Source organism: Podarcis liolepis (assembly GCF_965112155.1).
Source record: "Podarcis liolepis genome assembly, chromosome: 16".
NCBI lineage: Eukaryota > Metazoa > Chordata > Lepidosauria > Squamata > Lacertidae > Podarcis > Podarcis liolepis.
The window spans coordinates 43,104,943-43,126,535 of NC_139567.1; the positions used below are offsets into that span (position 1 = coordinate 43,104,943).

Genomic DNA, 21,593 nt, shown 5'->3' on the forward strand with positions numbered 1-21,593 from the left:
AACTTGTGGCCCTTCACGTGTTGCTGGACTACAATCACTATCATCTCTATCCTTTGTCCTTGCTGGCATGAGCTAATGGGAATCGAGTCCAACAGTATCTATAGGGTCACATATTGCCCATCCCTGCGTTACTAGTATTATGAAAGGGGGGGGGGACTTCTATCCGCTTTCTCCACACCACATATAATTTTATACACCTCTGTCTTGTCCACCATCACCCCTTACTCACATTTTTTCTTAATTAAAAAGCCCCAAATATTGTAACCTTTCCTCCTAGTGGAGATGCATAGCCTTTTCTGTGGTTCCTCTGTATTGTGGAATTCTCTCCCAAGAGAGGTTTGACTGGCTCCCTCCTTTTTTCTGCCAGCAGGCTAAGACCTTCCTATTTAGACAGACCTTTGAAAGCTAGGTGCAGAAGATGTTGATAACTGGTCTGTCAGGACAACTGATATTTTAAAGTTGGTTCTAAACGTGCATTATTGTATTTCAACTATTGTTTTCAACCAGTTTGTTTTTATTACTTTGTATTTTAAAAGAATGCTTTTTAAATGCTGTAAGCCGCCTTGAATCCCAACTTGGAAGAAACGCACAATATAAACACATTATATCACCATCATCTACCCTTTCATAAGCTATAAAAAAGTGGCTCACAACATATAAAATACAGAAAGATCAGTCTATAAATTATGCTGGAAGGCAGGAAAACACAACTGCATTGGACCTTATTTTAGCAAACTCGCTACATTTGTAAGATAGTTTGCCTCTTTTAAAGTTTATTGAAAAAATGCCCCAAGTAAAAACCCTAGAGGTAGAAAAAGCTCATTAGTGCCTAAGACATATCAGGCACAAATAAGAACTGGTGTTTGCCGAAATCTAAACAGAAATACAATCCTGTGACGTTATCAGTGACACGGTCCTTGTTGTTTCCCTCCTTAAAAACTCAGAAGAGGGAAAGAGGGGGAGAGAGAAAACACGCTCGCAAAGCCCTAGGAAAGCACATCTCTATTTCTGGAGTTGGCAAAGACACCATCACTATGGTCTCCATAACAACAGCAAGATACAAACTTCCTTCCCGGTGGCTTCCCAGGACACAGGATAAAAAACACATGATGCTTCAAAACAAAAGGCTTGCAAGAAATTAAGACTTAATTCAGCAAGGTAAACGACAGCACACAATACCCCAAAAGCCCTCAAACCTGCACTGTAGGGCCGTAGCAACTGAGGGAGTTAATAATCCCCAAAACTGATTTCTCAATCGTAAGCAGCGTAGTAAAAGTAACAATAGTGATCTGAATTTTTCTTCTTTTTTTAACTTCAAACTTCCAAAATAATTTGGTGCTGATGCATCACTGTTAGAAGAGGAGGTTACCGGGAGGTGAGGTAAGAAGGACGAGTGCTTCCAAGGGTTTTGTTGAAAATATATTATGAAAACATTCCCTCTGCCAAAGTTCTCACTTTGCCAAGCTAAAGGTAGGAGTGTCTTTTATGACAGCTTTATAAAACCTTGGCGTCTTATAACACACAGGGCCTGATCCAGAGAGCCTTCACACAACAGCCTGTGTGTGAGGAACTTCCCCTGCCAAGCTTATGACTGGCACTGCTGACTCTCTCTCCCCCTTACGTATATGTCACTTTATCATGCTTGAAGGGTGCGACTAAGAAGTAACACAAACACAAAACAGAGTCAAGGGCAGCGTAAGATTCACATCTTTCATTTTATTTCAATGTTTCTGCACAGAAGAATTAACAAAACTCCAAACAAAGACTCCCCACATTTAAGTTCACTGTGGAACTAAGCAGTGGTGGTGGTGTTTTTTTAAAAAATAAAACAAAACAATAATAATTTTTGCTTCTGGGCTTATTTGTATTCCTCATTAAGTTTGGTTTTCACACTTATTTTCCCTTAGTACCTGTGGCTGGACAGCAGGCTCTAGAGCAGGGATGAGGACGCTGTGGCCCTCCAGCTGTTGTTGGGCTCCAATCCCCAGCAGCCAACAGGACCAAGGGTGATGGGAGCTGTAGCCCAGCAATATCTGGAGAGCCACAGGCTCCCCGCTCATGATCTAAAGGAAACCTCTGTGAGGCTATTAGCCACAGGCTGGAGCTCACTGCACTGAAAAGACAGAGCATAAGCAGGTACTGAGGTGCAGATTGTCAGTGTGAACAGACCCATATCAGGCTATACACTCTGTGTCCAAAAGTCACACCTCTCTATCCATTTCTCCTGCAGAAAAGGATACCCTTTTTTAAAATCCTCTTAAAATGAATGGCCTGAAGCTACTGTACTTCAATTCCTGTGTACAATTCCCTCCTGCCTTGGTATTCCCACCAGCGATAAGCACGTGTCACCTTCCTGATATGCTCCTCCTGAAATGAAACCTAATCCTCTTCTTTTTCTATGTAAGACTTGGTGCCCACACGGGCCATCTGCCGAGCCAGGTAGCGGTCTCTTGCTGACATCACTGTCTCCTCGTTACTACGCTTTGCAAATTTGCTCTGGCTCTCTGGAGGTTTCTCTGCTTCCTCTGCTCCCACCCCTGAAGTCCCGTGCTTCAATTCTAATGATCTCTCAGAGTTGGGGGGGTTTTCTTCCCTACTATCACTTTCTGGAGCCCGATGGCAATCTTTCGCCAAGGGCCCAGGGCTACTACCTTTCCTTTGCTTCTCCTCTTTGTGTTCCTGTGCCCCTTTGTCCCTTTCCCTATCCCTGTGCCTCTCTTTGTGCCTCTCTTTCTCTTGCTGTTCCCACTCAGAATACCTTTCCTCTCTGTCTCTCCACATCTTCAGATCTCTATCATAATCATCCCTCTCTTTCCTGTCTTTTCTCCTCTGCTTCTCATCCTGTTCTTCCCGTCTCCTATGATGGTTCTCGGGTCTAGAGCGCTCCTCTTTTTCATGGTCTTTGTGTCTTCTCTCGCGTTCCTTTTCCCTGTGCTGCCCACTTTTTCCCTTCCTTCCCCCACCCTCCTCTTTCTCTGGATGACTTGAAGGCACCTTTTGATGGCAGCTTCTCTCCTCGCTGGATGACCTTGAGTCCCTTCGGCTCCTGTGATGCCTGGAACTCTCCCCACTACGGTCAGAGTGGCCTTGCCTACTCTCTTTTTTCTTGCCAGTTCCGCTGTTTGTGTGTGCTTTAGCACTGTTCTCCTCATCACTAGCATCCATTTCCAAGTCACTGTCTGCATCTGGGTTATCTTCTGCTTTTAGAGGAATGTGGGAACTTGTCCGCTCATCCAGGTTTTTGCTTATTTGCTTGGAGTCACAGGAATTCCCACTGGGTTCTTCTTCCTTTATCCTACATTTTTTTTAAGACACAAAATAAAATTCACTCCCTGCCAACTCAGAACAACCTAGCATCATCTTATCCTCCAAAGCATACACCCACATTTCTAAGAAAAGCATGTTTTCATGTCAAGAATTTGTAGAAAACTGCAAGTTTACCGCATTTCTTTCACAACAAGAAACAGAAACTGCATGATCCTAGAGAGTATACCACCTCTGAACACCAGGCACTGGGGACAATAAATGGTGCTGGCCATTATTTTAATGCCGTGTTTGGGTGCTTCCAAAAAAACTTTCTGGCTGCTACTTGAAACTAACAATGCATAATTGAAACATGTGGCATGCATGGCTAAATATTAATCTCTCATCCAGAATGTGTGTATCAAATGTTCAACTCCTGATTTGTGTTAAACAAGGTACCAACAGCATTCCTAGTAGGAGGGATTTAATATGGTTTCCTTATCACTCTGGTGTGCACTCATTTTGCCTACTGGAAGTGATGAGCAGAACATGTAGCAGTCATCATGGCTGCCATCTGTAATGAATGGTTGGCAAAGCCATGAGGCATAACAGGCACACACTCTCAGGCAGTATTTATCACCACCTGTTTTCCTGTCACCTATACCTGAACTTGTTTGGTTCACATCACGTGATCTCATCACATACTGGAGTAGGGTTCGGACCCAATGATTCATCAATCCATGCTGTAACCTCTGACTGCCAAGTACTTTAACACCCGTAAATATGACTCGGACTTTGGGTTTTCTCCAAATTAGCACAAATACGCTGTGAGCATTTATTAGTATTAATGAAACAAGAGCTGCAAGATTTTCCATTTACCAGAAAAGGAGAATACTACTTCCTTGTAAAGGATGACTACACTATTGCAAAATAGTCCTCCATAGAGGGAAAATGAGATGACATTGTCTTTAGTGACAGATATGCTCCAAATGCCCCAGTGACAGCATCTGTAACACTATGAGAAATTCGTATTTTGCTGATCAATCATGTTCCTATACATACATTCAAGAGATATTCCTCTTCTGGAAAGATTAACACAAGACAAAACAAGGTGGTAACAGCTGAGAGTATAATTATAGCTACCAAACTGATAGGACCAGGGAAGTTACAATGTTTCAGTCTTGGGTAGTTAATAAGGAAGCTAACATTTAAGGATATAACCCACACTGTTTACTTCACTAAAATTACCTGTCCAAGCAATCCAAATTATTCACCTAGAAAAGCAAAATTCTGCCACATATACATCAACTGGGTAAAAGCTTATGTAATTCTAAGTCACTTTAAGACAATTTATGTAGTAAGTGATTAATAAATGCAAATAATAATGATGGTGATGATTTTGAACATGCCTTTCAAATTAAGAGTGGACTTTGGCTAAGGGAAGGTAAAGCCAGCCTGAGATCTGAAAGTCACTAGTGCCATTGGTGTTTCTATAGCTTGCTTGGAAAAGGACACATGCACACACAGAGAGACCGTTTGTCAGGGGACATTAAGAAACATGCTAAGGTGCCAGCATTTTATAGCTGGTTTTCTTCTAGAATGTATTACGGACTCTACCTATGTCTGAAAAAACTTCTCCCTTTGTTTAAAAAACACGTTAATTTCTTTTTTCGTAAAAAAAAGAAAAGGCAACCACAGTGATGTACAGAGCAAATATGAAACATTTAAAAACAACTAAAAGAGAGCACCAAATGAACAATAAAAACAGACGCAAATGGGAACAGGTATAGCATCATCCAATTAAAAATGTATACAAAAACAGGAAGGAGACAGCCTTCCATGTCTCCCCGGTAACACCCCAAAGCCACATTGCCAACCTGGTGAAAGAGAACAGTAGTTTAATTACCCTCCATATGTTATTATTGAAGGATCACCCTGCAGGTCACAGATGTCTTGGCTTGATGCCAATAAGCCAGCCTAGGCTGCTCCCCACTATAGTCACATCACATCATCTGTAAGGAAACCTTTCCTCATTCATCCAGAGAGAGAGGAGGCACCCACTTGACCTCCGACTGCCATCCCACCCAAGAGTGGAGCAAAAATTCAGTCCCTTCTTTATGGTTATCAAACACCATGCACACTCTGGTTAGAATGAAACTCTCCATTCTGAGCTGAGGATTGCTAACTGGGACCAAACTCTGGCTCCATTGAGCTCAAAGCCATTAAGTAGATGCTGAAACTGTGACTGCCAGAGAAGCTGATTTTTCTGCATTTCAACCTTACCTGGCCTCCCGAAGGCTGCATTTGGGCATCTCCTCTTCCCCCACTGCCTGGTTTAGCAGGTGCCTGTAAAAGCCACTGAGATCCTTCTGCTTGGTCACATCCAGACATGCTAAAAAAAGGGAAGGAGGACATAAAATTAGGAATTATTATTATTTATCAATAAAGCAGCTGGGAGAAAAAGCTTCATTGCAATTGCCCACATTGCCTGGGATATCTGGAACAAAGCAGGGGTTGTACACAGTACTCAGATTATAGGGGCAGTGATGGTGGGGAACAGCCCCATTAGCTACTGTTTTTAGAAAGTTATTGAGGAGAGAATGGTGTGGCTAAAACTGGGGATGTGGCAGGGATGGAGTTTGAGGGTCTCATCAATCTCTTGAGCACTAGGGAGTATAAGCAGCTGTGGTTCCCTCTTCAAGGAGACATGAAGGAGGCATTTCAGAATAATCCAACTGCTGATCACTGGTATGCATACATGCAGTCCAAAAAAGAAACCCAATATGGCAATTCTTAAAAACCACACACACTTCCTGTGCTGTGAAAATGATATTGTGATACAGTGCTGTACAGTGGCTAAGTGTTTGCTTTGAAGAGGGGAGATTTCCATACAAACCCCTGAGTTTTCTTTAAGCAAACGTCTCTCTCCCCCCAGCTTATTTCACAAGCCGCACATTATCCCAAACCAAAGGAACAGGGCCGGGAACAAAAAAAGAGTTCCCTTCTTGACACCTCCTCAAGGATACAATGTGTAAAGGAACACAACCACATCTGCCAAATGATTCCTACTTAAAGGTCATTTAGGCTACTGTGAGTTCAGAGTCTTGACAATTTGGTTCCTAGCACCCATGAGAGCAATCTATCAGCACCCTGGTCATCTTCCTCACCCTCAATTGCTGCCTCCCTCTTCTCTCTTTCCTCCTCCTCAGCTCTTTCTTGCAGTTTCTTCTTGTAGGCTGATGTTACAAAGGCTTCTTTGTCATCAAACGCGCCTCCTTCCAGTTCACGTTCTTTCTGAATCTTCTTCTCCATTCTCTTTTCCTGCTCCTTCTTCCTTAGCTCGGCCGCCTTGAGAATATTTTGGATGTACTTGGGCTGCAAAGACAAACAGCAATGAAGAAATGGAAGAAGACTGAGATTACCTGTGGCAAATAAATTGAAGATGCTGTGAATATTGTGGGATACATTTTACAGAAGCTACTGCTGCCCCTCTGAGCTACCATCAGTACCAAGGCAAAGTTATTGAGCAGAGGCCCACAAAATCTGCCTGGTATCAGTAGCCAGGTGAAATATGTGCTTGCCACCAATCCTACTTGTGATGCTACACTTAAACCCTGAGTTTAAAGCTAGGGGACTCTTCCCAGTCGAACTGAGCCTCATCCAACACTTCGCATGAGGTGAGGAAGATTCCCTGTTATTCTCCAGAACATGAAGAGGACATATGGAAATATAGTGTTTTTCCAAAATCAGCACTGGCTCTGGGAGAGTTCCCCAGGTTCTGGAGAAGGGTGAGAGAGAGCCAGGAAGCACATCTGTGGACCTGTGATCCTGAGAGATGAAGGTGACGTCCAACAAAAGTGTGCAGGAAAGGGACAGTGTGATCCAAGTCTAAATCGAGTGTATCTGTATGACTTGGGCTGAAATCTGACTGCAGAGGCTTGCAAAAGATAATTCCCCCTGAGCCCTCAGTTCTCCATTTTTGAAGTAGGAATAGGGGCCCATCCCACATGACAGTTCAAGGTAAACTTGAAAGAGGCGATGCAGTTTGTAAGAATAAAAAAGTGTCACTTGAATGATAAATAGCAGCATCAGCAGATCCCACTCCTGAATTTTCCATGATGTGCAGGGAGTGTTAACCTTTGATTCCCTTCCCCTCAGTGGCTCCACATCCCTCTTGGCCTCTTCCCACCCACAGCTGGAGGTCTTCACCGCCCCAAACATCCCTAGTGTAGAGAGGCAAAGACAGACATCATACTCATTTCCAGGTATGGACCTTTTTTTCCCCTTTCCCTGCAAGTGCGCTGGCATGACTTTCTGCCTTCTTTTGCTGTATGTCGTCGTAAATATTGTCATATTCATACACTGTGGAGTCTTCCGCCAATGCCCTCTGGATCTCAAGCTTGGTCTTTAAAAGGAAGGAAAGAAAGGTTATGGTATTTTCATTAGAGTCTTCCAGGAAGCTAGTCCAGCAATGTATTATCTATAATTATCTCGGTTAAGACAGAAGCTGCAAACAAGAGACTTTTATTAAAAACATTTAAGGCGCTAGTGCAGCCTTCCAGATGGTTATACAAGAAAAGTCTTCTCCTCCTTGCTGCCAAGCTTCTGCTTCCAAAGACCTCTGCTGTTTATTCACCCCTCACTGTTCCATTCTGGAAGTTTGTGCTAGAATCTTAAAGCCAAAATAACAGCCCCATCACGTGGCCCTGTGTCTCTCTGACTGGAAATGCAGCACATCACTATTTACCTGTGTTGAGGATGTGCTCTCTGACTTTGGGCCAGAAAAATCATAAGACAGAGACAGACAGCCACTGGAATAGAAAGCTGATACAATGGTAGTGTTAGCCCATCATGGCAAACTAAAGGTAAAGGTAAAGAGACCCCTGACCATTAGATCCAGTCGTGACCGACTCTGGGGCTGCGGCGCTCATCTCGCTTTACTGGCCGAGGGAGCCGGCGTACAGCTTCCGGGTCATGTGGCCAGAAGGACTAAGCCGCTTCTGGCGAACCAGAGCAGCGCACAGAAACGCCGTTTACCTTCCTGCCGGAGCGGTACCTATTTATCTACTTGCACTTTGATGTGCTTTCGAACTGCTAGGTTGGCAGGAGCAGGGACCGAGCAACGGGAGCTCACCCCGCCGTGGGGATTCGAACCACCAACCTTCTGATCGGCAAGTCCTAGGCTCTGTGGTTTAACCCACGTCCCTAATGGCAAACTATGGTTCCCACTTTGCTCCTCTCCTCTAGACAGCAGCAGTAACAAACACTCTTGCCTGGCTTAGAGTTCTGGGCAAGGATCACAGTTTGTTTCACTCTAAAAAAACCACAATGTTGCACCATGGTTTGTTCTCTCCTATCAACAAACCACAATCTGCGGGTTGGACATAATGCTAACCCAGAGATCATGGTTTGTTGCTCCTGCTCACACTAGTGCCTGAGCAAAATGAGAACAATCTTCATGGTTATTGTAACCCACTTTGTCTCCCTGGCCCAAGAAACACTATGACTGATTATATATACAGAGAAGTATGTGTTCATTTTTACGCACACACAGGCAAGGTCTATAACAGGGACGTCCAGCTCCCAATAGTATGCAATCTATGCACAGTATAAAAAAACTGGCAGTTATCTACCCATTGTCGTAAAAAGACTGGCAGTGATCTACCCAAAGTTGTGGAGGCTTTTTTTAGGAAGCCAAAATTGTGGGTTGTTTTTTGTTTTTTTGTAAGGAGATCGCCGAGGGGCCAGAGATCAACCAGGAACTCCCCATGATCTACCAGTAGATCGCGATCCACCTCTTGGGCATGCCTATTCTATACCATTCCCCTCTTCCCAGTAGAGAAACCCAAGTGTGAGTCTAAGTTAACTCTACCACCTTGCCCAGAAGCCCCAGGGAGCAACTGAGTAAGCCTTCTCCCTTCCCTACAGGAAACCAAGGGGCCATGAATGTTTCCACTAGGTGCAAACCACAGAGATGTTATCTCTCATACTCATCATAATCTGCAAAACCATCTTCTGTGTTTATGTAACCCAAAGGCCAGTATTTCTATTACAGAAAAAATTATTGGCTCCATGTCTTTTCTCTCTATCACAATTTAGCCAAGTGTGGTGGAAATCTAAACAGTGGACAAGTTCCTTTTGTTTTCTCATAGTATTAAGACTTTCATTCTGAAACAAAAGTTACACAAGTAGTCAGTCAAGGAGTCCTATATTTGATGTCAGAGAAGGAATTTGCCTCTCCTGGTGGTTTTTACAGTGTGGATGCTAAATTAGTCTCCACGTTTAATGGTGCATTGTAAACTACGAGTAGATATATGGCAACCTGCTTCAAGGCTTGCAGCAGGGTTGTTTTTCTGTAACGACATAGCCAAAATAAACCCAAGAAAAACAGAGTTGTATAAAAGCGGAACTGTTTATTACGCAAACAAAGTCATGGAAACTAAAAATTCAAGCTTTGATATAAATTATGTCATTGTTAATAAGGAAAGTGTTGCAGTTCCAAAACCGAGTGCCAAGAGGACAGGGCTGGTGTGTAAAATTATGAGGATGAATCACATAAAATAATCCAATAATTCATTTATACATTACACTAATATATTTTTTTTAAAAAAAAAACTATTATGAAAAGAAGAACAGCTGCCACTCTAATTTTTTTAACACTTGCTGCCAAAACCTGGTGAAATATACTGGTTGACAGCCCTATAGGAAAACCATTAGCCTTGTCAGGTGCCAGTGTTAACCTCCTATTTCTAAACATTTGCACTGGTGTAGGACAGCCAGGTAAATAAGCCTACCAAAGTTGCTGGTCTGGATTTCTTTTCTTTTCTACTGTTGGCTAAGAAGCTAGACTAGACTGCATTTCAATGCAGGCTGTAGAACAGGCTCCTCTGCAACAAACATGAAATTGCAGTCTGCCAGCCTCTTGGCAGGCTAGTAAAAAAAAAAAGTGCTTTCTACCAAGCAGATTTGTGGAGGAGAGACAAGACTGATCTGTCTCTCCTCTACTAGATTGCTTACTTTCCTGAATGGAATTACTGATTGTCTATGGCTACCAGGCAAGTTGTTACATTGAAGGCTTTACTAAAATCTTATTGGAGGGTTGGGGCGGAGACACTAGCATTACCTCAATGCATGATAGTGGAAAGTCAGATTTTATGATGGAGCATGCTGTCTTGGTTATTGGCATTACCCTGTTCTAATTTAGGTGGTGTGTTCCTAAGGAGAGAGCATTCTCTCTTTCTATACATTTCAGGGCAAATTGCCATATACATTGATATCAGTATAACAATCACCACCATATATATATTTGTGTAATGAGACCAGAAACCAAGGAGTAAGATGTGTGTGTGTACACATATTGCCAACTTACTTGTTTCATTGCTTGCTTTTTCAAGGCTTCTCGTTGAAGGCTCTCACCCACAGAAGACTGTAAAGGGGAAAAAATATTTTGAATATTAAGTTACATATAAATATACTATTTTTGTTTTGTATAGCCCACAATAGTTTAAAAAATAAATAAGGTTGCAGTCCTAAGAACACTTGCCTGGGAGTATGCCCCCAGAGAGACTGACTTCCAGTATTAATATGACCATGTTGAAGGTCAATGCAAGTTTGCTACATTTTCAAAACAGTTTAAAAGCAAATAAATATGGAAGGTCATCAGTAGAGAAACACTGTCATCTGCATCCATAGAAAAGAAATTTCCAACAACTGAAATGCCAATATCATTTTCTTTGTCCATAAAGTACTATATTGAGAAGAGCTATGTGGTCAACATAGCCATCTGCACACTGATGATATATTAAGTCCCAATGAAGATGGTGGGACTTAAGAATAAACATGGTTATAATAATAATTTTATCACAGTGGTACCTCGGTTTTCGAGCGTCTCGGAAACCGAACGTTTCAGTTTCCGAACGCTGAAAACCCCAAAGTAATTGCTTCCATTTTGAACGTTTTTGGGACATTTAACAGCTTCTGCTGCATTTTATTCAGTTTTCTCAACTGACTTTGCCAACTGCCCTTTGCACCTCGGTTGTCGAACCGTCTTCCGGAACAGCTTATGTTCGACAACCAAGGTACCACTGTATTTATACCCCACCCATCTGGCTGGGTTGGTCCAGGCACTCTTGGGATTAGGAAGACAGAAAGCTACCTTATACTGTTTTAGTGAAATATTTATGTTCAAACTGTTGCTTTCCCCTTTGTTAAGCATCGTACTATATTACAGCTTATGATGCAAATACATTACTACATTAGAAATTGACAAACTCAGCCTGTAAGCCTGGGATGGGGGCTGGCTGTGAAATAGACCTGGGCCAGATCTGAGCTGCAGCTGGAGAAGATGTTGCTCTTGCTGAGAGGCAGCAGCAGAAAGGCAAGGCAAGGCAGGGCAAGACTCTGGCTGGGCCCTTCACGTGGATTGTGGCAGATGCTGTAGGCACCATACAGGGCTCCAACTCCATGGGGATGTGTTGGGCTGTTTGTCAGAGCTCACCTAGCACCATACATCTCTAACTCAGTTACCTAAGCCTGCTCTGAAGATGTAAAGAGCAATTCAGTAATCACAAAGTGGTTATTTTGTGAGTAGAATACCACACACACGCCCCACCTCCAAAGCACATTATGAGAGAAGAACATCACACTAGAAAGCAGTGTATTAAGAACAGCAATGGAAACAGCCCTGCTAACTTAGTTCAGAATGCAGTTTCCTTATTCCCAATAAAGTGAAGCACACCAGATCTCTTCTTCACATTTCCTAATTCTACATAGACCTGCAACTCCCTATGTTTGCTGAACAAATGTTACTACAAAGACCACTTGTTTATAGAGCATTAGCAATCAAATATTCCTTTCCCTCCACCAGGTGACAGGGGAACATGAAAAATATCTTTTTTAACATTTTGGCAGCTATCGTAGTTTTCCAATCCTGCCATGACTCATACTGAACATCAGCTTTTCTTACAAGTGGAATAACTTTTGTCACCAGCACTTCATAATACTAAAAAAAAGAAACTGGAAAACAAGGAGCAGGTAATTTTTTATTTTATTCTTATACATTGATGTCCAAGTGGGATGAAGAAAGCTGACTCACCATGACACACAGCAAATTGAAACTGACTTGAATATTAATTTGCTCTTGCAGAAGTGCCATATGCCATTTTTCTTGTTTCTGACACAGAACTGAACTATCAACAATAAAGGTTCTCTAGGTTTTGAATTGCACTCATGTATGCTGCTTTCCTACCTCCTTGAAGTACGAAGCAAATGTTTGAACAACTCTTTTATGCCAATGTACTGTGGTGCTGAATCTAGAACTGCTCACCTGAAGCTTCAAATAACAGGGGGTTGCATTAAATGACCCTTGGGGTCCTTTACAACTTTATGATTCTATGATAGGAGTGGCTACAATGAAGAACCCATTGTATATGCCCCTGTAAGAAGGCACCTAGAACCAAATACCAAGTGCTGTAAAAGAAGAGGAGAGCTTTCACTTCTGAACTCCGCAATGGCACCTGGCAGGCTGCTGCTGGAGGGAGAATACTAGACTAGATAGACCTTTGGTGTTCATCCACCATAGCCATAGCTGCATTAATAAACCTGGCCATGGTCAGTCTATATGTCATTCTTTTATCATGAAGAAACAGGTTTGGGACTAGCTCAGCTGGACAATGAATCAAAAGCACTACACAGGAAGCATAGATCAACTGACCTTTGGAAGATGCTGATTGCCCTATCCATGACTGATTAAGAAACATTGCTTACTGGCTCTGAAGGAAGGATGGCCATGCATCCAGAAGATAAAGGTAAAGGTACCCCTGACCGTTAGGTCCAGTCGCTGACAACTCTGGGGTTGCGGCGCTCATTTGGCTCTATAGACGAGGGAGCCAGCGTTTGTCCACAGACAGCTTCTGGGTCATGTGGCCAGCATGACTACGCCGCTTCTGGCAAACCAGAGCAGCGCACGGAAACACCGTTTACTTTCCCACCGGAGCGGTACCTATTTATCTACTTGTACTTTGACGTGCTTTCAAACTGCTAGGCAGGCAGGAGCTTGGACCGTACAATGGGAGCTCACCTCGTTGTGTATTAATTGCCTCAGAAAATATGTCTTCAACTTGAGGGACTTAGCTAATTATACTTCAACTCAAAATAACTGACATATTTTGTCCAATATTTTCATGAAATCGGTCTATTCTTCATGCATAAGTCATTTCTCACCATCAAAATATTTAAAATTCACAATAGTTTTCCCCAGACCTGCCTGTAGGCAGTTAAGTGTACTAGTGTCTGGAGATTATGTAAACAATAAAAGTAATATAGAGGCCTCAATTTCAGTACATAAAATTCTAAAGCGGTCCACCTGTCATTTGTTTGGACAGCGCGCCAAGAGGTTTAAGGAAAACAGCGCCAGCACAAACACCTCTTCCAGAGCTTTATGGGTGACAATTTCCTGTTGTGCTGAGAGGATTGATAGATGGGAACTTCCTGTTCTTTTGTATTATTTCTACTTATCAACAGGTCGTTTATTAAAGAACCTTACGAAGTCAGCAATCTGGCATGGGATTTCTGTTTGCCCCCAATCATGGTATTCTTTGGGGACACAAAGCTTGAACTTATAATATTTTCTGAAAGGGAAAACTCCCTTTGTTTATCCCTAAAGGGAAAAGAACTGAAGCACAACGAGAACTGCAGAGTTTGTTCCCCATATTGCAAATCTTTTACATTTTTACTTTATTCTATCCAATTTCATTATTCCTCTTTTATTTCAATCCTTCTTTCATGCTTTTGCTACACCTGGTACAGCCTTCTCTTAGGCTGCCAAACTTTTTTTCTTCTTGACACAGAGTACCCTTTTAAAATAAGATTTATAAAGTGCTCTAACAGCTTCACAAGCTCTCTTACCCCTGCCTATAAAGCAGCTAGAATGGATGAAGAGCATCACTCCCTCTTTATCTTGTGGATCAGATAAAAAAAGATATTATAGGGTTGTTCTACTCCTGAAATAAGGAAGACTGCACATTTTTAAAAAGTATTTCAACTATTTATATATCACTTATCATTGTAGTCTCAGTCAGAGTGGCTGGACCAAACAGACCATTTTGGATTCAACTGTCACATGAAACAGATTGGCAACACATCAAGGTGTGTGTTGGCTTCTGGATTAGAGTGAAGGAAATGAAGGTTCACAGAAATATTGGATATGCTGACCTCTCTTCCATTAAAGCTACACAGAGCAGCAGGCTTTAATAACTCTTGATCTTTCTTTTCTTTTTTAAGAGTTAAACTCAGTCTTAAGTGGGTGGGTAAAACTCCACATATTGCTTTTATTACTAGTTAACAATACATTTAGCATCAGAAGCATAAGGTTTGTCACAAAATGTTCACAGCATTCTTTGTGAATGATAGTATCCAATGAGCTCTTTTTAACTTGTAGAACTATAAAACTTCAAATGGGACACTTTCCTTAACGCTCACTTTTCCCATCTCTCTAAGTACCCCCTGCCTACATTTCCTTCCCATTCCTCCTTTGTTTCCTCCGTGTCAAATTTTAGTCTGGAAGCTCCTTGGGACAGGTATCTGCCCTCTTGTACTACGTAAATTTATCTTTCAAATAATTCATACACTCCTTGATTGTAAAAGAAAAGAAAACTCCATGGAGTTTACAGAAAGCAACAGACATGCTGATGGCACCAAATAAATAATTTTTTTGAACCCAGAACATTACTTTACCTCCTTTAAGCCTAATACAGCATCGGTCCTAAAACCAGTCCTGTTCTCCATGCATACTCATACACATTCACTTCGCTGTATAACTTGGAAATTATAAGAGAAAGATTAAACAACCTCTCAATACAGCAAAGAAAATCTTAATGAAATATGCATAGTAACATTTTTTTAACGGAACAAAAGTTTTCTATCTAATATATGATCGCCATGGCCAAGTCAGGTGTGCAGGTTTGCTGGCATGGACTTTATTAGAGTTCAGTTATAAATACACCATCTTCAGACACGCAAGGCGTAGTTTTTGCTGATATGGAAGCAGCCAGGAAATGAAACCCCTCCCAAACGCAGCTCCTTATCTCGGAAAGGCCTAAAATTATTACTAAACTAATAAAGTAATTTTGTTTTTAAAAAATGATCTTATTTTTTGGTTGATGATAAAGGCAGTCGCTGGATTTATTACCTACTTTGTGGGCTGTGAAATAACATGGGGAGTTCTGTAAGATGGTTCCCCCATCACCCGCCATGCCAGATCAAAGGGACAATATAAAGAGGCTATCATTCTCCTCAGTACACTCTATTTGCAAATGAGAGGATCTGTCTGAAAAAAAATCATAATCAATTTTTTTTGTGCATGTGAAAAGCCAATTGACAACCACCCATTAAACCAGTGATGATGCATATTTTTCTTCTCTTTAAATAGTACATTAGACTAGAAGTTAGTAAATCATTGCCTATTTCTCATTAGTTAAGAGAAGATCAGTCATGGGCAAGAGCAGAAATAGAGTGTACAGGAGAAAGTGGGGGACCTAAGGATACTCTGGGAGGGCACTGAATGTCAATAAGAAAACTCTAAACAATTCGTCTACTGGGCTTAATGTTATAAAGTTTTGCAACTAAGAATATTGCCTGCTGATTTTTCTTCAGATCGGCATCATTAAAAGGGCCAGTGACTTCATTTCTTTTTAAATGAAAGTTAAAAATGCAGGGGAAAGGTCTGGGGTACCTGAGGGTCCCAAAGAAACAGCTTGTTTCCTTTTACCCATTGTGTTGAACCAGAGGTGAACTGTTCCAGAAGCTTTGCTAAAAACGCCATCTTGGTAGACAATATAACCCATATAACCCCACAATTAATTGATAGTTGTTTTAGCAATGAGCTCACTTGCTTTGATATAAGCTAATTGGCTTACTTTGATGCTATCCTTATCTGTGGGCTTGGGACGCTGGGCTAAGCCCAAAAAGGGGAACTATCTGTAAGATTTGGGAATTTGCCACCTAGGCCTTCATCTAGTTAGGTGAAATAATGTATGCTGCTTTGTGTATATTTTATTTTATTTATTTATTATATTTATTAGTATAAAGAACATATGCATGTTTGCTTGGGTGCAAACAAGCCATCTCCTTGTTGCAGTGTCTGTCCTGTGTCTGCAAAGCCTAGATGAACTGGCAGGCTACTTTGCTGTAAGTCTACGCCTTCTTTAATAAAGAGCTAGAACTGGCCATTCTGCTGCTTTTGACATCCTTCTTTGGTATTCCTGTTTCCGCCTACTCTCATGAGCCCTCCTTTGGGCCAATGATTCAAAACACCCATAGGGATCAGAGAACATCCCATCCTTATAGCTTTGCCCTGGGTTTTGTTTCTATGTGATAGGGAGCTGCTTCAACCTGGATTAGATCATTGGTCCATCTAGCTCAATACTGCTGACACTGACAGGCAGCAACTCTCCAGAGTTTCAGACACAGGTCTTTCCCAGACCTAATTCAAAATGCTGGAGATTGAACCAGAGACCTTCTGCAAGCAACACATGTGCTCTATTGTTGAGTTACAGTCCTGCTCCAAGGCTCTTCTATGTCACACCTAAATGTGACAAAGCAAACCAAATCCAGTGACTGGCTTTTTATATATACAGCACTAATTGACTTATGTATTATAATGTTAATTGCTATAAACCAATCAAAAGTTTAAATTATGGCACCTGTATCTTTAACATATTTTTGTAAAGTTTTTTATTGTATAATGTATTTAAAGCAGTCTAACAGATAAAACTTAGAAGATGAAAAACAAAACTATAAAATTAGCAAATTGGCACGCAGAATGAGTACAGTTGCACATGGGTTAAAATAACAAAGCCAAAGTAAAAACTTTCATTGTTATCTGATTATCAAGTATCGTTCCAGATTTACCAGGCTTGTAGCAAAGTTTGTTTTGAAAATGACGGCTCTGCTGTATATGTCATAAAAGACTGCCAAATCATATAAAAAGTGCCTTGATGTTCTAGTCCCTGTTGAAATCTCCAATTATACAAAGGGTGACATAATGGGTCAGTGCATCTGGCTGTTAACCAGAAGGCTGGTGGTTCACTCAGGGATGGCTGTATGCAGGATTCCTGTATTGCAGGGGGTTGGACTAGATGACCCACGGGGTCCACTGCAACTTACAATTCTATGATTCTATGTGTAATATTCTTAATTATAGATGTATTCCAGAGTGAGTGAGACAAAGTGTCCAGTTTTCCACTGAATTTAAATTACTATTCCTGCTGCTAAGATCAAAGTATATTTAACATACTGATAAGAACTTAGGTTGTGAAACATCCTGAAAGCAGCAATACTGAGCCTTCATCTATGAGAATTAAGCCTATTTATAGACTAAGTAGTCCTTCCACACTGCTTGCAAATAATTTTCTCACAAAGAATAATAGAAACAGATACTTAAATGATGGTTCTATGGCATGCAGCACCCTCTACTGGAAAAACAACTTATACTACAGGGGGTTTATTTTAAAGTTAAATTATAAGGTAGGCCCATATCCCCTGTGTATACTGGGATCACATTGTCAGATGAGACTTCTGAGCCAAACGCTTTCTCGGATTCGTCTGACAGACACAAGGAGTAGCATCTTCTTTCTACAGTACTTGTAATTTGTCTTTATGGAACTCCATCCCAAGAGACACCTGAATAGCCCACTTTTTAAAAGGCCTTTAAGGCGGTAGATAAATCCTTCCTCATTCAGAAAGAATTCAGCAGGCTGGCTAGGCTGTTCAACAACATATAGCTATGCAGGTCTACCCAAAAGTAGGTCACAACTGAGTTCAAATGACATTACTCCCAGGGTGCTTGGTAGAATACTAGGCTGGCTTACTGATCTGCTGCTACAGTGATTTTGAACCTGTATTTTAGTTGGTTTAAATAAATTTAAATTTAGTTTTAACTGGAATTTTTGAAAACTGCATTGGAAGCCTCCATATATATCTTGGACTTTGTCCTCTTACAAACATAATAAATGAAACAAAGCACAACAAAAAACTAACCTCATCATCTGAGTCATCCATAAACACTGCATGTTTGACAAAGGTTTTCTGCTGCGCTTTCTTGGGAAATATAAGTCCATATCTGTGGAGAGAAAAATGAATATTGAATATATGTTCAGTAGTCTTAGTAATGTATTTTCCAGCAAAGTCGGAAATGTAAAGAAGAAACACAAAACAGCACTAGCTTTGCTGACAGCATGAAAAACAGGGCCTTGACTGACTGACTGCAGCTACCAAAGCTGAGGCTGCTGAACAGACTCTTGGGCTGGAGAATTGTGGCTGTTGTTTATGTTAATTTTTTGTATCTTTATTTTTTTAATGTTATGAGTTATATGGAAATTGTTCAATTTGGTTATGTACTTCTTATGTTTTATTTATTGTTTATGATTACTTTTGTTATGTTTGTAATTATGTGAAACATGATGCCATTTAATTAAGGAAATTAGGCAAGGAGACATGGTGAGTGTTCTTTCTGCTTTTATAAATCAAACAAAATATGTTGGCCATTCATACTGGGTCAAGTAATCTGGATTCTTGTATCTGCTGTTAATAATTTATTTGCCTTCTCTTTACATTATTTTCATATTCTTATATTGGATTAATGTTTTAGCCACACTGAGGGTGCCACAAAATGCTATAACTGTTATTAATATAAAAATACAAAAAAAATTATTAGATCAAAGTAATGAAGTGGATAAAACAGTATTTTTGAAGGAAAAAGCATACAAGTGGGTCAGAAGCATCTCTGTTTTGAGAGAATCCACAAGAGTTACAACAGGTGCCATTTGGGAAGAGGCATCATCTCCTCTGGGTTAGAGAAAGAAAGATGCTTCTTTTAAAACAGTGCCTGCCAACTGCAGTTTAAGTGCTTGCATCAAAAATAATAAAGTACTTTTAAGAACTGCCATTAATGGAGGAGGCAGCTTCTTTTCCCCAGCTAGCAACAGTGTGACATAGTGGTTAAAGTCACATTCCCAAACTTGACATACTGCAGAGTGTAGATGTTTCGGACTCTAACTCCCATCAGCCCAACCCATCACACCAGTACGGTGGTGCCCCGCAAGACGAATGCCTCGCGAGACGGAAAACTCGCTAGACGAAAGAGTTTTCCGTTTTGGAGGTGCTTCGCAAAACGAATTTCCTATGGGCTTGCTTTGCAAGACGAAAATGTCTTGCGAGTTCCTGCGGGTTTTTTCCCCTCCCCCCTTTTTCTAAGCCGCTAAGCCGCTTATCAGCTGATCCGATCAGCTGATAAGCCGCTAAAAGCCGCTAAAAGCCGCTAATAGCACTAATCCTCTAATAATAATAATAATAATAATAATAATAATAATTTATTATTTATACCCCGCCCATCTGGCTGGGCCTCCCCAGCCACTCTGGGCGGCTTCCATAAAAACCAAAAATACAGTAAATATCACACGTTAATCCGTCAATGGGCTTGCTTCGCAAGATGAAAAAACCGCTAGACCTCTTGCGAGGCACCACTGTACAATGCTGGGGCTGGAGGGCACCAGATGGGAGAAAGCCTGAGTTAAAAGTGTCAAGACTAGGCCTAGGGGAGACACAGGCAAATCTCCACTCCACCAAAGAAGCTCGCTGGGTGACCTTTGGCCAGTCACTGTCTTTCAGCCTAACCTGCCTCACAGGGGTGTTGTCAGGATTTAAATGGGAAGGCACATAGAATCATGTACACCACCTTGAGGTTGGAGAAAGGTGGGATATAAATGCAATAAATAAATAGCACAGTGCAACCCACGCTCCTGCAGGGAGGAGTCTTGGGGGCAGGGAGGAAATCACACACAGTGCGGCCTAGAGGTCAGAGCAGCCTTTCTCAACCTTGGGTCCCTCAATGTTGTTGGACTACAACTCCCATCATTCCTAGCCAGCATGACTAGCGGTCGGGGATGATGGGAGTTGTAGTGAAAGGACATCTGGGGCTGAGAAAGGCTGGGTTAGCCGGTCAGACCAACACCTGGGGGCGACCACAGTTTGAAACCCCCACCAGGCCATTGCTGCTCAGCCTAACCTACCTCACAGGGGGGATTAATAAATGTTCACCACCTTGAGCAACTTGGGAGGGAAAGGGGTAACGGAAATGCAATAAATAATGATAAATAATTGGGAGGGGAGCCTTGTTCCTCATCGTTTCCCCCCAAATCCCCACTTCACCTTCTGGATCAGACCCGCCTCGCCCTCCCCGAAAAATCGCCTCAGTCCCGCCTCCTCTCTCTCGGCCACCCCGAAATTACCTCAGCCCCATCTTCCGGCCCTACTTGCCTCCTCCTCATGCCCCCCCCCTCAGCCCCCACCACGACCTCACTGCCGCCTTGGCCTCCCTCCCGGCAGGTGGTGCCCCCTCCTCGGAAAATAAAATTAAAACCGCCTCGGTCCCTTCCTGGGTCTTGTCAGTTTCGACGCGCACGGACCCAGGCCGGGGGTTTCCCCTCTCCCGGCTCCGTTTCTCCTCCACGCCAACCCCTGCCTTTTCCTGCCCCGATTCCCACCCCGACCCCGCGGCTCCTTCCCTTCGGTTCCCTCTCCACCCCAACCCCCAACCCCCCCCCACCCTGGTTCCCCCTCAGCTCCGCGGCCCCCTCGCCTCCCCTCCCCCACACTCACTGCTTGCTCGGAGCCGCCATCTTGGCGACGCGGCGCGAGGGCGGGGCGAGGGAGGGAGCAGCTGAGGACAGACGCCGCCGCCGCCGCCGAGTCGCTCTTTCCCGCCTCTTTTTCTCGCCTCAGCTTCTCGCCCGGCAACTGCGGATTCGACGCCGCCTCACGTTCTCTTCGTCAACGTTTATTCCCACACGCTCACTTAATTCCCGCAATTATTGTTACTATTACCGCTTCAGGGTCTTTTTATCAATATAATTTCCCCCCCCCCCCAGCTTATTCGTTCTTAATATTACCACCTCAGAACAGTGCTGGAGTTACTGTATGAGCTAAACAAGCTATAGCTTAGCGCCCCACTTTCTTGGGTAAAGAGATAACTGCTGCATTATGGGGAAGCCTTGCTTCTTCTCTCTTGCCTCTTTTCTCTTGCAATTCTGGAAAGTCTTGCTTACAATCTGCTTCTGCACAAACTGTACAAAACTGTTCCAAACACCAGGACATTCTTTTCCTTGTTCAGTCATCCTAAGCGCATGGAAAAGAACATGACCTGCTCTCCATGCCTAGCTGACCACATCTACAGAACTTGATTGTTATATTGTTTCGTGCCATATTAATCTCTAGTTACAATTTAATTAGGAGGCTTCATGCCTGTCTAGTTCCAGCTTTGATTCCCAGCCTTTACTCCATCGAGGATAAATGAT

The 21,593-nt window shown here is 42.3% G+C and overlaps 1 protein-coding gene across 3 annotated transcripts; it reads right to left on the reverse strand.

Annotated features, from left to right (window-relative positions):
* Positions 1-1,696: 1,696 nt before the first annotated feature.
* Positions 1,697-21,017, reverse strand: NSRP1 (nuclear speckle splicing regulatory protein 1). 3 transcript variants are annotated; one of them, XM_083480030.1, is made up of 7 exons: positions 20,899-21,017; positions 18,280-18,361; positions 10,613-10,669; positions 7,517-7,648; positions 6,411-6,618; positions 5,527-5,635; positions 1,697-3,295 (listed from the first exon to the last, which is right to left on the reverse strand). In XM_083480030.1, exons 1-7 carry the CDS (start codon positions 20,916-20,918, stop codon positions 2,380-2,382), a joined length of 1,524 nt encoding a protein of 507 aa, XP_083336156.1. In that variant the 5' UTR covers positions 20,919-21,017; the 3' UTR covers positions 1,697-2,379. The 3 variants fall into 3 exon arrangements, with proteins under 3 accessions (XP_083336156.1, XP_083336158.1, XP_083336157.1); XM_083480032.1 differs by lacking the exon at positions 20,899-21,017 and adding an exon at positions 20,706-20,798; XM_083480031.1 differs by lacking the exon at positions 20,899-21,017 and adding an exon at positions 20,529-20,554.
* Between the last annotated feature and the right edge of the window lie 576 nt (positions 21,018-21,593).